This window comes from Pygocentrus nattereri, chromosome 7 (genome assembly GCF_015220715.1).
Source record: "Pygocentrus nattereri isolate fPygNat1 chromosome 7, fPygNat1.pri, whole genome shotgun sequence".
NCBI lineage: Eukaryota > Metazoa > Chordata > Actinopteri > Characiformes > Serrasalmidae > Pygocentrus > Pygocentrus nattereri.
In genome coordinates this window covers 41,947,358-41,964,754 of record NC_051217.1, presented here as the reverse complement: position 1 = coordinate 41,964,754, position 17,397 = coordinate 41,947,358, and the positions used below count along the sequence as shown (strand labels likewise).

Below are 17,397 nucleotides of genomic sequence, written 5' to 3'. Positions count from 1 at the left end.
CACAAAGCAGCTTTACAGAACAATCAGAATTACAGAAAGATAAAGAAAAGAGAAAATCCGAGTCCAAGGCCCCATGAGCGTCACCAGCGGCGACAGTACCAAGGAAAAACTCCCTAAAATAGGAAGAAACCTTGAGAGGAACCAGGACTCAGAAGGGGAGCCCATCCTCCTCTGGTCAATGCCGGACAGCAAACAGTGTTAGTATGAAGTATTATAGTACAAAGCGGGAAAAACAGGTGGGCAGTGGTTAATTAGATTAGTTATGATTAGCAGCAGCAGCATCTGAGGGTGAGGACAGCACAGCGTTGTACAGCAAGAAGCTCAATGGTGGTCACGCCGGTCCAGAAGGCTGGTGAGCAGTGGGCACCTGATCAAGGCATACTCATTACAGTATTACAGTACAAATAAAAAGCTAAATCGGCCAGTGTTGTTGTTTATTGGTATCAGCCACAAAATGTTCGCATTGCTCAGGCCTTAGAATGCGGTTGCTCCTTGCAGATCAACTCTTTTAAAGGAGCAATGACTTGCATGTTTACTTCTTGTCACATGGCTGTGAATCTATGCTACGGTCAAGTTAGAATGAAGGAATTAGATGTCAGTAATAAATCTTGTCTGCTTCACTACCAAATGATTAGTAATCTCTTTACGCATTGCCCTTGTACAGCCTCTGGATTCTTCCGCTCGTGAATCTGGACCTACCTATGAAATGAATGGGGAATTTATAACGAAACCTGTGAGCTATGATTTTTCCAAAAAATGAAATGCTGAATGGGATTCATTCATCCTTTCTGTCTTTCCTCCTCCTTTTTCTCTCGTACAGCTGAACCTCAGGGCCGCAGGAGGGAGCTGCTCCACAGCGAGGTGCGTATAATGGATATTTATCATACATTGTGGTGCTTAAGGGGCTCAGACACATTAACACGCTATAGGCCTTGTTAGTACAAGTCCGTAGCTCCATACATCTCTCTGACACACTGAATATTAGCACATGTGTCTGTGTCCTCTTGGCCTGTGATACACAGTATGGCCAAAAGAGTGTGGACACATGGCCGTCACACCTATATGAGCTTGTTGGAAAGTCTGTTCCTAATCTATGGGCATTTGCATGGAGTTATATCAGCCTCCACAGATTTTGGTGTGTGTCTGTGGGAATTCGTCACATTGCCATTCAGTCAAAAGAGCATTTGTGAGGTCAGGCACTGATGTTAAATGAGAAGGCCTGACATTCCAGTTCTGAAACTGCTGCCGCAAAGTCGGAAGTGTATAATTGTCTAGAATGTCTTTGTGTGCTGTAGCATCAACATCACCCTTCACTAGAACTAAGGGACCCAAACCCTGAACAGCAGCCCCAGCCCATTATCCCTCCTCCACCAAACTTTACTTTTGGCACTGTGCCTTCCAGTAAGTAGAGTTCACCTGGCATCCTGTCAAACTGGCAGATAGTCTATCGTGATTCATCACTCCAGAGAACATGTTCTACACTTCTACATTAATCTTTATTAGTTGATTAGGATTAGAATAGGCATGCCTACTTTTTCGTTTGCCTTCGTTCAGCACCTCTGCTATCTTTTCCGCCACGTTCACATTACCAGGTTGAAGTGGCTCAAATTTTTTGCCCTAATGCGCCTCAGATCTGATGTTTTCAGGGCTGTGTGAACATGCAAATCTGATCTTTTCAGATCCAACCTGAGTCACTTTCATATGTGGTCCTAGATCGGATACGTATCCAATTCGTGGCCATGCGACCATCATTCAGCATTACCATGGCAGCAGCGCTGAACAGATATTAAAACCTATAAACGATGGAGACGAAAAACATTTCACCTTTTCCACCTTCATCTCGCTCTAATAATGAACAGCTGAGTGATGTTCAGAGTTAATTATCTTCACAGCGAAGCTCGTTCTGACCATTGGCTGACCGTCAGTTTGTTGGCTGATGATGTACATGACGCATACAATTCATTCACGTGACATTACTGAGTAGGATGTGCGCATGCTGGTCATTTCAGGACGCTGGGTTGTTCACATTAATGACAGATTTGAATCTCTTATCTAAACGAGTGTGAACGATCATGTCGGAGAGTTCGGATTTGAGAATTGAGGCTTGTAATGTGAACGTAGCTTTTATCAATTACATGGTTTGTAACTTGAAATAAACCTGATGTGAAAAGGACTCGGTGATTTTGCTGAATTATAGTTACTTTTATGTGGATTACAGTGCATTTCAGTGATTTCTGCAAAACATTATTTTAACTGGTCTGGGTTTTGCATGAGCAGCTATATTTTTAGCATTCCTGTCAAACGTCATCAGCATATCAGATTCACTCACATTAAGTTTGTAGGGTAGACAGATAATATTGTAGGAAAGATGACGAGTGCCTGAAGTTGCAGCTGAAAGCAAAACGAAGCTCTTAAATTAAGGTAAAACAGGCGAAAGCAGCAGAAGCTTAGCTATTATTCCCACGATTGATAAATTAATTTGCTTTTGCTTCTTTGACGATGTTAATTATTGACACGATCAATCGAGTGAGCCATAAGCTATATGCTCCACAAAATTATATGGCATTTTTTCCATTATGTTAAACGTAAATTTATAGAAATTTTGGACTAAATTTAGCAGTAAAATGCCACATTTACGTGTGTTCCCTATAGGGGATTTGTTAACTTATTTTCATTAAGAAAATCAATAAAACGTGTAATTTGACTGTTCAATGTTTTGCATGCAGATGTATGTTAATGGTATGGTGTGATCTAATTAACATTTTTTGCATTTGTTTTGGGTATTACCCCTACCCCGCCATTTGTGCCCCGGATAAGGGCTACTCCGATTATCTGATTTAACTTAATTACTTGATTTTAAAAAATATTGGAGTGAAATGTCCTTTTTCTACGAATTTGCAGTGATTAGTTGGCAGATTGTAAATTCTCCTACTGCTCACTCTCACAGTAAAAAAGCCATTTCTATACATTTTTAAGGAACATGGTTTAATTTTTAAAGGCATCTAAGGCCATGTAGGGTTTATTATGTTCAGTTAAGTAAGTTTTGGTTAGTTTGGCACTTTTTAAAAACTAAAGTGAACCAATTACTCATGTAATTAACAGAGGTGGACAAAGTGCACAAACCACTGTACTTGAGTTAAAGTAGAGACACCCAAGGTAAAATATTCCTCCAGTAAAAGTAGAAGTTCCTCCCTTTAGACCTCCACTTGAGTAAAAGTACTAAAGTATTTACCTTCAAATGTACTTAAGTATAAAGTAAAAGTACTAAAAGAGTAATTCTGGCTCTGATGTCCTGTTATCATTTTTATAACCAGACTGGCTTCATGAACTCATTTCAGGTGAAAGTCCTCCAGCGTCTCTCTTGGTAAACCAGTCTTTTAATAGAACGTCATTAATTAGTGACGCTGACGTCTATTAAAATGATCAGAAGCACAAAACACTGAAGGTAAACAGTTTCCATCAGGGAGAACCGAGTGGCTCTGAAATCACTTTTTACACACAAGCAAAGTTTCAGTTTCAGATTTATTTACAACTTAGTTCCAAGTTTAAGTTGAATAAAAACTGGCTTTAAACTCAGGATCACAGATGAGCTCCTTTACTATGTTGATCTGTAGGCGTCTGTTCATAAACATAAACCAGCCCAAACTAATTTACTATAAAATGAAATGGTGTTTGTAGAAATTCAGAAAAAAGCCGCGTCAGTCTCGACTGCATATGTGGACATATTTCTATATTGAGCTCTATTTACACAAAGTTAGGTTAGTTCATCATTTATGTTGAACAGACTCTCCCAAAGTTTTACGCTGCTGCGCTGACGTTGAACCGCGTGCTGCACTGGGTCGGTATGACCAACGGGTCAAAACCAGCTCTAAACAAAGTGACCGCTGGACCCTGATTGGTGCTCTGGCTTTGCGCTTCTTTCGTTTTGACATGTTACGTTTTTATACACACATAAAACACTTAAAGTACAGATGCAGGAAAAAATACTTAAGTGCATTAATTAATTAATTAATTATTAAGTGCATTAATTAATGATTACATTTACTTAGTTACTGTCCACCACTGGAAATTAGTACTGATGGCCCTACAGTGGATACTCTCCCTGTTATTTGTTATTAGACTGGAGTCGGTTGCTAAAAATGCAACTAAAGAACATGCCTGGGTCACAATATTCAACATATTAACAATTTTTGATTTTTTGTATTCTACTCAGAGGCTTTTTAAAGAGAGCGAGAGCCAGAGCGAGAGCCAGAGCGAGAGCGAGAGCCAGAGCGAGAGCCAGAGCGAGAGCCAGAGCCAGAGCCAGAGCCAGAGCCAGAGCCAGAGCCAGAGCCAGAGCCAGAGCCAGAGCCAGAGCGAGAGCAAGCCAGAGTGAGAGAGAGAGAGAGAGAGAGAGCCAGAGCGAGAGAGAGTGAGAGAGAGAGCCAGAGCGAGAGAGAGCCAGAGAGCCAGAGCGCCAGAGCGAGAGAGCGCCAGTGAGTGAGAGAGTGAGTGAGAGAGTGAGTGAGAGAGTGAGTGAGAGAGTGAGTGAGAGAGTGAGTGAGTGAGAGTGAGAGAGAGAGTGAGAGAGAGAGTGAGAGAGAGAGTGAGTGAGTGAGAGAGTGAGTGAGAGAGTGAGTGAGTGAGTGAGTGAGTGAGTGAGTGAGTGAGTGAGTGAGTGAGTGAGTGAGTGAGTGAGTGAGTGAGTGAGAGAGTGAGTGAGAGAGAGCGAGCCAGAGCCAGAGCGAGAGAGAGCCAGAGCCAGAGCGAGAGAGAGCCAGAGCGAGAGAGAGAGCGAGAGATGAAAGTGTGGTTTTTAGAGTATTCCCATTTGAAGTTTTATGAGCCCTTAAATAAATTCAGATGCGGCCGAGTTAACCAAAAGCAGAGCTGTGTGTGTGTGTGTGTGTGTGTGTACGTGTGTGTGTGTGTGTGTGTACGTGTACGTGTGTGTGTGTGCGCTGGTTGCAGTAAAGGCCTGGTTTCAGTGTGTGAGCCGCGTGTGATTATTATTCTTCACAGCTTTGGCTCTATTCTTAGAGCCACTATCAAGATTATATAAAATCTGTTCATTTCAACAGAATATGCTATAAAATGCATCCTGAAAAATAAGAAGATAAAACATTTAAAACAAAACATAACACAGATCATACTTAATATACACCGACCATACACGTCCTTATATCTACACTCATTGTCCATTTTATCAGCCGTATTTACCACATAGAACTTTGTAGTTCTACAGTTACAGACTGTAGTCCATCTGTTTCTCTGATACTTTGTTTTTCTTCAGTAGTCAGGACCCCATAGACCCCCACGGGGCAGGTATTATTTGGGTGGTGAATCATTCTCAGCGCTGCAGTAACACTGACATGGAGGTGGTGTGTTAGTGTGTGTTGTGCTGGTACGAGTGGATCAGACACAGCAGTGCTACTGCAGTTTTTAAACACTGTGTCCACTCACTGTCCACTCTATTAGACACTCCTACCTTGTGAGTCCACCTTGTAGATGTGAAGTCGGAAGCGACAGCTCATCTGCTGTTCCACACGACGCTGTTGGCTGTTTATTTTTGGTTCTCAGTCCAGCAGCGACTCTGAAGTGTTTAAAAACTTCGGCAGCACTGCTGCGTCTGATCCACTCGTACCAGCGCAACACACACTAACACGCCAGTTAGTGTCACTGCAGTGCTGAGAAAGATCCACCACTCACCACCATCCTGTGGGGGTCCTGACCATTGAAGAACAGGGTTAAGAGGGGCTGACAAATGATGTATTTTCAACATTTTGCTCATTGTGCTGCACTAAATATAGTAAAAGATGTAATCAGCCATGCAATTGTGAAGTGTTTTAAGTAGTGACGACATCCTGATATGGCCAGAAAAGCATATTGAGGCATAATGTGATGCAATTTATCACAATAGTGATAGTTATGTTGCCCAGCTCTAGGTTTACCTCATATTCATTCACTTTTAGAGCCATTGACTGTCAAAAACAAACACAGATTTTTTAAAAAATTTTTTTTTGACCTAAAATATGAACTTTTGGAAAACAACATCCTCTACGTCAATGGTTCTGCTTCTAGTCTGTGGAAAAACACTTCACTATGTTATGTTTCTTGTTATAAACTGCTCATTCAAGCTTTGGTTTATTGAACCCTTCCCACGGGGACCAGGCTGATGTAATGTTTAGGTCTGATTCTGAACCATGGAAACTAGCAAACTATGTTGGATTGAGTTGCTGTAGTATTTGGATAATACAAACACTTGAGAGACAAGTGGCTTGTGGTTAAGGCTTAATCAAATCCAAATCTTCTGAATGGGCTGCTAGCTGGAGCAAGTTTGATATGAGCTGGATTGTGTTGCTGATTTAGCTTTGCAGGCCCAAGGCTGCCATATGAGATATGCCATTAAAGGAGCCTCGGGGCTTTGGGTTATTATGGGGTCAGGGCAGCCTTGACTGTCATACCTGTATGTATGTGTGTATATATATATATATATATACATACATACATACAGGTGATTTATACTTCTGAAAAGGTTGAACAGTGAGTGTACTTCATTACTGTAATTTATGACAGGGGTGGGAGGTAAAGTGACGTATAGAAGAATATTGGTGCGTGATAAGCATGTTAAGCATGATGAGCGTTGCTCAACTGTTTACAGTGTTGGTGCAGATTATTACTTTGCTGTGTAGAATAGGCTTCCTTTCTCATGTAACATTGCATTGTGCACTACTGCAGACTGATAATTGTGACAAATATATAGTAATAATAATAATAATAATAATAATAATAATAATAAAAAATAATACTAATAACAACAGTGTTTAGCACTATATCATATTATAGGACAGTTATAAGACACTCTTCTCATGTCACCATAATACAAGTGTACTAGTAACACCTTAGCAGCCACCTGGGATACCATAGTAAAGGCCAAGCAACACCTTAGCAGCCACCTGGGATACCATAGTAAAGGCAACACCTTAGCAGCCACCTGGGATACCATAGCAGAGGCCAGGCAATGTAAACCCATAGAAAAGGCCAAGCAACACCTTAGCAGCCACCTGGGATACACAGCAACAGCCTAGCTATACTGTAGCAAGAACCCATGTTCTCTGAATTTTATTGTTCTGTTTTAAAACATTCGGTTATGAAAAGGTACAAATATGTACTTTTACCTAGAAAGACTAATTAGAGGTTCACAAACCTTAAAAGCACTGTAGTACCTTCGAGGGAACATTTTCATTGTTTGAACATTGATGAATGAAAAGAGTACCTGCACAGAACCTTTATTTCTAACAGTGTAGGACACAACAGTGACTACTTAGCAGCCACCAACAACTCTCAACCAGCTCCCTAAGAACAAACTAGAATACCATAGCAATATCACAGCAACACTATAGAAAGTAGCTGGAATTACTATGTAAACCCAATTAAATGATCAAAAAACACCAGCAGTATTCTGCAGCTGCCTTAACTTTTGGAGCATTAGTTAGCTTTGCGAGGCCGACTTAAAGTTTATTCACACGCTTTACTTTTCCTTTTTTTTTTCACAGATGATAATGTAACTTTTCTGTTGGTCATTTTCTCTTTCTGTCCACTTTAATCTCCCAGATTAAGAGTTTGATGAGCAGAGCAGAATACCTTAAGAGACAGATTAAGGTAAGATCATCGTACACGATATACCACTGCAAGATTTAATGCATAATAACAGGCAGCGAAATGGTTCTAACATTTACTAGAGGCTGCTGGGAAAATATCTGCCCTTGTTTTGCAGTATATTGAGTAGGTTTAGTAAAGCCTGGTTCAGCTCAAGTCTCAAACAGACTTGCTAGTGTGGTTTCTGACACTGTATGAATGTTTCTCAATAGAGAATTCCCACAGAGAATCTATTTTAGTTAGAGGCTGAGCTTAATCTGTCGTCTCCTTTTCTTAGCGTATGCCAGTCATTCACTTGTATCTAAAACACTGCTATGCTATGTTTGTTTTTAGATCCGAGAAACCCAGACTGACGTGGATAAAGACCCGGTCTCTGAATCTGTGCGGACATGTAAGTCTAGAATGCGCTAATTTTTTATTTTTATTACACTCACATAAGTACATTGTGTATTTCTACAATTACAGACTGCAGTCCATCTGTTTCTCTGTATACATTGTTAGTCCCCTTTTAACACATTTACAGCCAGGATCTCCACCACAGAGCAGGCTTTATTTGGGTGATGGGTCATTCTCAGCATTGCAGTGATGCTGATGTTAGATTGAATAAGACTTGAGATGATGGTTCATCTGTTGCTGCACAGTTTGTGTTAGTCATACTTCATTCCTTCATCAGTGGTCAGTTTCTGGCCACAAGATGGTATTGGCTGAAATTGTTTGGTAAGCGAACCAGCCCAGCAGAGACACTGAGGTGTTTCAAAACTCCAGCTACACTGTTACTACTATATCAGTGTCACTGCAGTGCTGAGAATTATCCACCACTCAAACAGTACCTGCTCAGTGGTGGTCCTGTGGGAGGCTAACAAAGTATGCAGAGAAACAGATGGACTACAATCTGTAATTGTAGAACTACAAAGTGCTCCTATATGGTTTCATGGACCTGGTAAAATGGATAAGTACAGGTGCAGAGTAGGTGTACCTGATAAAGTGGCCATTGACCATTAGGTTGGTTATGTAAACGTAGCACTACAGGTTCTGTTTTATCTGTTCAACTTATCATGCATTATAATAACTAAATACTGTGACGGATATTGTGAATGTGCCTTGATGTATCGTGATATACTTGCCACATTCCCCACCCTATTAAACAAGTGTACACATCTGTGAAGGCACCATTAATGCTGAATGATGTATACATGTTTTGGTAACATATGCTGCCATCCAGACGACGTCTTTTTCAGGGACGGCCTTGATTATTTCAGCAAGATAGTGACAAACCACATTCTGCATGTATTACAACAGCATGACTCTGTATTAAGAGTCTGGGTGCTAAACTAAAACGCCTGCAGTCCAGACCTGTCACCCACTGAAAACATTTGGATGGTTAAGAAATGAAAAATAATGAGCCCACAAACTGTTGAGTAGCTGAAATCCTATATCAAACAAGAATGGGAAGGTTTTCACTTTTAAAACTACAGTAATTGGTCTCCTCAGTTCCCAGACACTTCCAGAGTGTTGTTAAAAGAAGAGGTGATGAAACACAGCGGTGAACCTGCCCTCGTCCCAACGTGTTGTTGGTATCAAATTCAAAATGGGCATATATTTAAAAAAAAATACATTTTTTCAGTTTGAACATTCGATTTCGATTCGTAATACGGCTTACATGATTTTTTTGGGAAATTGGGGTTGTAAATACATCCAGGATTTTGTAAACCTTTCAGAAGACTCAACACTTATTTTTTCGTCGAGTCTTTGCACGAAGGCAGGCGCAAGTTTAAAGCGATAGTTTGGCAAAAAACACCGTTTTCCCATTTACCCCAAATGTAGTCGATGGGAAAAGACGTGTTTGATGTCTGATGTTTGTTTCTTTAGTTTAGAACTGGGCTTGTAGTGGAAGCCTATACCCCAAATTAGCATGTTGCAAACTGCACGCCTCAGTTATCACTCACTTGAGTTGTCCGCTAATGTCTAAAAGATGTGCTTGTGCGGCTTCCGACACTGTCCGACACACTGATATCTATAAACATGGGCACAAGTGTGATTTTCTGTATGAAATATTAGTTTTTCACCATACTATCGCTTTAAAATGATTTCTGCATTCTGTTTTCTGTTTGTCACTTAGCATGTTGCCTGCAGTAACTATGGCTGTCTTTACCCATGGACTCATCTGGTAAGGTCATGTGACCAGCCTGAAAGGTGACCCTGCACTTTGGATCCGAAGGAATCTGATTGGATCGTAGGCGTGATTTGCTTCTGCCCTCAACCAATCACGCAAGTGCTGACGGCTGCCGCTTTTTCTGCCTGTAGCGTTAAGAGCAGACCGAGTGATACGTGTACTGTATACAAACAATGTTACAAACCGATGTTTTCACACTTTACTGTACACTCATACTTGTTTCTTTCCAATCAAAACGCTGTATTAGAAGACGTTGCTGAGGCTGGGAGTTATTTAATCCCAGAAAAATGACTGCTGTACACGGAAGGGAACTCTTGAAAATGTGACAAGAATCTTAGAAATCTTACTGTATTCTTTTCCATCCTTTACTCTGTCTGCTTTCGCGCTCTCTTCCACTCGTATAAACACACACACACACACACTCTCTGAGCTTCACCGCAGCTCGTCCGCAGAATAAGTGGGGCTTTGGGTCCGTGTGGCTTTCCTCCCTGTATGCTCTGCTCTTGCATTTACTTTCGGGCTGCCACACATCAAGCGCTGAGTTTTTTTCCCTGCACCCTGCCTCGCGCGCCGCTGGTTAACAGTTTAGATTGGTGGCGCGGCAGTAAAAACACTGTGAAGCTCCAGCTTTTTCTGTGTCCTGACTGTCCAGAGCTAGCACAAAAATGACGATGAGGCACTTATTGCTGCAGGTACACATTTAGTACTCTCAGTAGCGACTTTCGGGAATGAGGGTTACTTCTTGGTCTAGTGCCGTATGCTGGAGGGCAAGGTTTAATATTTTGTGCTGCTTGTTTGTATGTTTTAAGGCTTTTTTTTTTAATAAGATTAATATTTTTGTTGGAATTATTTATTAAATGTCTGGCCTACAGATGAAGTTAATTAAAGAAATCTTTCCTCGGCTGGTGTCAGTGTCTGTGCGAATGACTGGATAGTTCCCAAGATAGATTCTGACATATTCTAAAGAAAGTCCATTGTTGAGATATATAGCTTGGGGGCAGTTGTGGGTTGGAGGTTAGAGAACTGTCCCTGTGACCGGGTTCGATCCCCTGAGCTGACAGTACGTGACTGAAGTGCCCTTAAGCAAGGCACCTAATCCCCAACTGCTCCCTGGGTGCTGTGGATAGGGCTTTCCACCGCTCCGGTCAAGTGTGCTCACTGACCCCGTGTGTGTGTGTGTGTGTGTGTGTGTGTGTGTATATGTATATGGAGTTTCACTGCACGGTGTGGGTTAAATGCAGATCCACATTGTAGGACTAATAAGGCTCACTTAACTTACCAGGTCATTGTGACCTTGGCTTGGTGGGAAATGGTTCATAGTAGAGCCTCAGATTTCTTTAAAGTGATGGTGATCAGAAACAGGGGTCACCACATCTACAGCACAGATACATCCATTTTATTTACCATCCAAAACCAATAGTGAACCTACACGTGTCTTCTGAGTTATTATATGTCTTACACTTCAGACGTCTGGTTCCTATCACCACCGCTGTAAACAATTCTGACGAGGTAAGTTTCTCTACAACAAAGCATTTTACAGCAAACCGCTCTCAATTATTTTCTAGAGTAATTTGGAAAAATTGGTGGAGTTCCTCTTTAAACTCTTCAGACGTCTGGTTCTTATCGCGACCACTGTGAACAGTTCTGACTGCAAGGTTCTCTAGACTGGAGCATTTCACACCAGACCACTCTGAATCCCTTTGTTTACATTTTAATTATTTAATCGCAGACCATTTCAAAAGTTGGTGGAACTTCCCTTTAAACACCTGCCACCACCATGACAAAGGAGACCCTGAACAGTTGAGCAGCTGGAATCCTACATCAAATAAGAATAGGAAAACGCTTTCCCTTCAGAACTACAGCAGTGTCTCCTCAGTTCCCAGACACTTCCAGAGTGTTGTTAAAAGAAGAGGTGATGAAACACAGCGGCGAACCTGCCCTCGTCCCAACTTTCAGTTTGAACATTCGATTTGTCGTCTTTGTAGTATTTTCATTGAAAAAATACGGCTTACATGATTTGCACGTCATTGCGTTCTGTTTTAATTTACATTCTGCACAGCGTCCCAACTTTTTTGGCAAATGGGGTTGTAAATACAACCTTTCAGAAGACTCAACACATTCTGTCGTCGGGTCTTTGCACGAAGGCAGGAGCGAATTTAAACCGATAGTTCTGCAAAAAAACACTGTTTTCCCACTTAACCCCAAATGTAGTCGATCAGCAAAGACGTGTTTGATGTCTGATGTTTGTTTCTTTAGTTTAGAGCTGGACTTGTAGTGGAAGCCTATACCCCAAATTAGCATGTTGGAAACTGCACGCCTCAATTATCACTTGAGTTCTGCACTGGAGCTATGATGCTAACAGCCATCAGTTTAGCATTGTACACATGGTGTAGCTGAACTGATCTCAGACTGACTTGCTTCTGCGGTTTCTGACTAAAATTCTGGTTGCATGTTGCTAATTGGGGGTTACAGGCTTCTGTCAGTTGTTAGCTACATTAGCCCCAAGGCTGCAGGGCAAAACTAAAACTTCAGACGCCAATCACGTCTTGATGGATCGGCTACATTCGGGGGAAAAAGGGGAAACTAAATGTTTGGTCAAAACTGCTTTAACCTTGTTATTCAAACGCTGTTTGGTCTCTTTCAGCTTGGTTGTTTAATCAAAAGCGGGTTGAATTCCAAGTGTTGGGAGCTGAGATGGTCAGCTGGGTCAGCACTTCACCATTCAGACAGACCTCTCGTGAGTAGGATGGTTAAAGGAATATAAACTTTCCTCAGTTCTCTACGGAGCCCTGATGATAACACGCACACGTTTTCCGAGCCGCTTCTCCCTCAGGGTCGTGGGCCTGATGATAACATCTTGTGTAAACAACGATAATGTGTGGCCACACCTTAACACCTGGGAAAGAAATCGTAATGCATGGCCATGACGTAGCAAGATGTGGGAATGAGGTGATTAAGTCATGGCCATGACTTAGTAAGGCATGGGAGCAAGATCACGGCTTACTAAGTCGTGGCCACACATTAGGTTCTTGTTCCCACAGTTTACTAAATCGTGGCCACGACTTAATCATCTCATTCCCACGCCTTACTAAGGTGAAGCTACGCAATGTTTTAATTTATACATGATGTCACCAGCGGGGCTCCGGAATTTTCTATAGATAACATTAGCCACTTTACATGCGGCCTTATAAACCAGCAATAATCCGACTAATAGCTAAATCGGAACAAAACACACCCATGTAAACACCTCCTTCGGAAGAGACTAGTCCCTGTATCCGACTACATTCCCTATCGGAACGTTTAAGTCCGTTCTGCGCGTGTGTCGCGTCACAGTGAAGGTTTATAACGTTCAACACGGCGGAGCAGAAACTGGTCTGCAGAGGAGACGAAGTTCATGCTCTGATCTTTAAAAGACGGCGGTGGGACGGACGTCCAGCTTATGTGTCTCAGTACACGACGTCTTCCTCTCGGCCTTCTTTAAGAAGGACATGTGAAGGACGTTTTCCTGAGTCTGACGTCATTTTAATTGAACTAAAAACACAACCGCGCCAGCTGAAACCACGTGCGTCATTTTGGAGCGGATTAGTGCATGTAAACAGAGGATTTCCTTAAGATTACTCACATTTAGTAATAATCTAATCGGAATGTATTCAGTGTCTTACAGTATCAGAGACCACGTACTAATAGACGTGATTTAACCACTCAGAATGTGGCTTAAAGGGCTCATATAATAGAAAACTTAATGTACGATCACTCAATGTCCTATTTAACACTGCTAAATTTCCAAACCTACTGTTCCAGTTTCAGTCCATACAATTCATATATGGACATTAAGCTAAAAGTGCCCATTCTGAACGCAGTGATTTGTGATGTCACAAAAACAAGACATTTACATACAGTATATCTAACTGTGCAGCCAGTGTGGAGTTATAAGACGCGTTTCCGCCTGAATGGCTTTTTTAATGAGGCCCCATACAGGGCCAGTCATAACAGAGGCCATTGTAATGACTTAACATTGTAACAGCTTATTTAACATTAAAGGGCCTGTATCCTACTTTTTGTATTTTATTATTTACACTTATATATATATACTTGTGAGATTTTATGTGACAAAAACAGTCATAATTCATTTTACACGACTTCTCTTTACCTCTTAGAGTTAGACCGTTTTTGTTAATGGGCGGAGCTGAAATACTGTAGGCCGAATAGGCAGATATATTTAAATGTGCCTGCTGTTTTGACATCATAAAATATATACACTTAAAGGTTGTTTTGCTGCTTAGTTTATATATGGACTGCATGAAACTAGCAACGTGAATATCCTGCATCAAAAACCTTTTATTTAAAAAAAAGTGAGGAAATTTCAGTTTTCCATGCGAAGGCCCCTTTAACGGATAAAGACAGTTCAGAAAATGGTCATGTAAAAATGAATTTTGATTATTTTGGTTATATAAACCACTTAATATCATAAATGTCCTTCGGTCATGGGAGGGTGGCGAGGGTATAAAAGACATATGTAGGATATGGGGCCTTTAAGGCAAGTGTAAGTGCACGGTTTGCATGATGCTAATTGGTGCTTATATGGTGCCAACTACGCAGCTTTGGTGCAGAATTGGAGAAGCAAATTTCAGACACCAAACAAATCTTGGCTGATCGACTACGTTTGGGCCAAGCGGTAAAATTGTGTAAATTTTATTTTCTGCTGAACTGTTCCTTTTAACTTCCTCTCTTACCAACCAATCTAAATACCCGCTCCAGCATGCACTCCCTCACACACACTCACTCTCCAACTCTCACTCTGTCTCTCGCTTTCTCAAACATTCATACTTTCACTCATATGCTCACAAAGCAGCACTGTAGTTGTAATTGGCCCCATTTCGCCTGAGTTCTGCTCGGGTCTCTTATGGCCTGTTCTGGCTCTCTCCCAGCCACTGTTCCAACTGGCACTGCGAGAGAGAGAGGGAGGCTGTGTGTGCTGAGAGGGTTAATCCTTGAACACGGAGCTCTCATCTATACCACACACACACACACACACAGAGTATTCATCTTACACTGACATGGCCATCATGAATAGAACATTGTACCCACGGGACACAAAGCTAGGCCTAAAATCTGCATCTGAACTCGTCCCAGTGTGTGGCTGTGTGGATTGAAATATGGGTCTGTCCCAACACCCAGATAAATTAGACACTAAGGCCCAGCTCCTGTTAGCCCACCCCACCCCACCCGCCCTCCCCCCTCTAACTCTCCTGCCTTTGTTTGTTTTGATTTTGTTCCCAGAAGCTGGCTGCAGGGGGACAGCTAAAGGGGGGAAGGGGGTGTGGAGGGTGTAGAGAGAGAGAGAGAGAGAGATTTGGAGCAAAAAAAACTCTTGACGCATGCCTACAGTGAGATGTTTTCGCAGAGGAACTGCTGCCTGCGCTTATACCTTTTCCTTAAAGGGCTCCTATCATGGAAGAGTGAATTTTCCTCATCGTTCAGAAATATAGGTTTGATGTAATAGGCAAATGTTGTACCACTCACTCCCCAGGCCATACAGTCCATACATGGAAACTAAGCTGCAAAAACAGTTTAAGTATTGAATTCACCGTTTTTGTGATGTCACAAAAAAAATGCATTTACATCAATCTGCCTGTCCAAATGCAACAATGCATTTACATCTATCTGCCTGTCCTGCCTATAGCAGCTTGCCTACGCCCATTCACGATGAAGCTATAAGGAGTGTTTCAGCCTGGACTGCTTTTTGAATGAGGAATAATACAAGACAGCCAATCAGAGCAGGGATCACTTACATATGGCGGTGTCAAAGAGTAACGAAACCACATATTTAATTCTAAAGGATAAAGAGAAACTGGGAAAAGGTCATGTGAAAAATGAAATATGACTATTTTTGGTAAATGAAGCCACACAAATAAAAAATTAATGTGAAGCTCAAAAGTGAAAAATAAAATGCAATAAAAAAAGATACAGAACGGGGGCCTTTAAAAGCACAGTGTCACCATTTAGAGTTATTAAAAAAGAAATATATAATAATAATCATTAAAATGTACAGGATTTTCCCACTTACTTCAATTCCAGACAATCATCAGGACATTGTTGGAGCTAAAGCTTGCTTCGTGCTAAGTTTGCACTGGAGCTAATGTAGCTAATAAAAGCAGCATCTAAACGGCTGCCTAGTCCTCAAACCTTGTTGAGTTGTTAAATATCCTCAAACTGACCTGATTGTGTGATGTTTTTGACTAAAACTGGGCAGAAGTAGCCAAAACTTACACCTCAAGATGTCTTATACCTGTTTGTATATGTTAGCATAGCTAAAAACAGTGGTAGCGGCCATCCCAGAGCACAAATTTATTCTTACATTTGTCAATTTTTATATAAAACACAGGTCAGAAAACACACAAGCGGCCCTATTTGAGATTTCTCAGCAACTCTACACAGTTTGTGGCTATTAAGTCAAGCAGTTTTGCGATGCTAATAAGTGGCTAGCTTCAAGTAGTTGTTAGCTACGTTAGCCTTGTAGCTCCAGCGATAAACTAAAGAAGCAGACACCAAACACTTGGCCTACTGGGGGCAACCGGAGATTTCTGACAATAAACCATGAAAAAAGGCTGTAACGGAGAAAAAGCTGCACCATTTACTTTACACAGATGCTAATTAACACTCGTTCCAGTTCCTTGTAAATGAACCGACTGAACAAGCAATGACGTGGACACTTCACATTCAATTTTATTCCTTCATATTGTTCAAAACATAAATATATTGCTTTCTGTACATACACACTTCGCAGCAATTCAACAAAAGGACGTGTGACATTCGATCATTATCCCAACTATAGACTGTTACGACGTTAACGTACCTAACGTGGTTAATTCCGGATTCAAACGCAGAGGAGAGAAGAGCTTAACACCCCAGAAAAATTCAGATATTCTGTGACGATGCCGACTACTGACGGGAGGGTTCTTCGAGTTAAGTCAGAAAAAACATGCTCCAAACGCATTGTTCATTCATTCCCTCCTCTCCAAGCAAGGCCGAAAAGTCAGCAGACGTTTGAAGTTACGGAGCGAGGGGGTTCTGCTGCTTTTAATCAAATCTTGGGCAGAAAATAGCTTCTTACAAGTCGGTCAAGCTTTCCATGTGCGAGAGAAATTTCATAAAACTCAATTACTTGAGAGCACAAACAATGGCCCAGCTCAGAAGCAGAGGAGAGAGAGAGGGACAGAGAGAGAGAAAGAGATCAAGTATTTCCTCTAGGAATGGGGGAGGGAGAGAAAGAGAGGAAAGAGGTCATGCCAGGGGATGATTCAGTGAAATGAGAGAGAGAGAGAGAGAGAGAGAGAGAGAGAGAGAGAGAAAATGGAGTGAGTGGGGGTGGGAAAAAAAAAAGGGGGGGGGGTGCAATTTAGTAGCCTGTGAAGAGCCTCTCCACTTAATTTAACAACTTGATCCCAAAACCTGCTCTTTTCTCTGGCCGTCCACTGCAAATATTTGAAGTGTAATGGTCACCACAATGAGCGTGTGGGCAACAAGAGGTCTGCAAACACCCACCAGACAAGATCAGTTTGTCTTAAGTCTTACTTAAAAAAAAA

General features: G+C 41.5%; 2 protein-coding genes across 5 annotated transcripts in view; one reads left to right on the top strand and one right to left on the bottom strand.

Annotated features, from left to right (window-relative positions):
• Positions 1-10,713, top strand: part of ulk3 (unc-51 like kinase 3) — a 34,134-nt gene extending 23,421 nt beyond the window's left edge. For all 4 annotated transcript variants that reach the window (XM_037539773.1, XM_017686242.2, XM_017686240.2 and 1 more), the window contains 4 exons: positions 821-861; positions 7,594-7,641; positions 7,972-8,029; positions 9,758-10,713. In XM_037539773.1, the coding sequence (XP_037395670.1) occupies positions 821-861; positions 7,594-7,641; positions 7,972-8,029; positions 9,758-9,774 (164 nt within the window). In that variant the 3' untranslated portion in view covers positions 9,775-10,713. The remainder of the gene's footprint in view (positions 1-820; positions 862-7,593; positions 7,642-7,971; positions 8,030-9,757) is intronic.
• Positions 10,714-17,183: 6,470 nt separating this feature from the next.
• Positions 17,184-17,397, bottom strand: part of LOC108413625 (growth arrest-specific protein 1) — a 2,403-nt gene continuing 2,189 nt past the window's right edge. Inside the window, exon 1 of the mRNA XM_017686236.2 lies at positions 17,184-17,397. This exon is cut by the window's right edge and continues 2,189 nt beyond it. The gene's annotated coding sequence lies outside the window, so the exon portion shown is untranslated.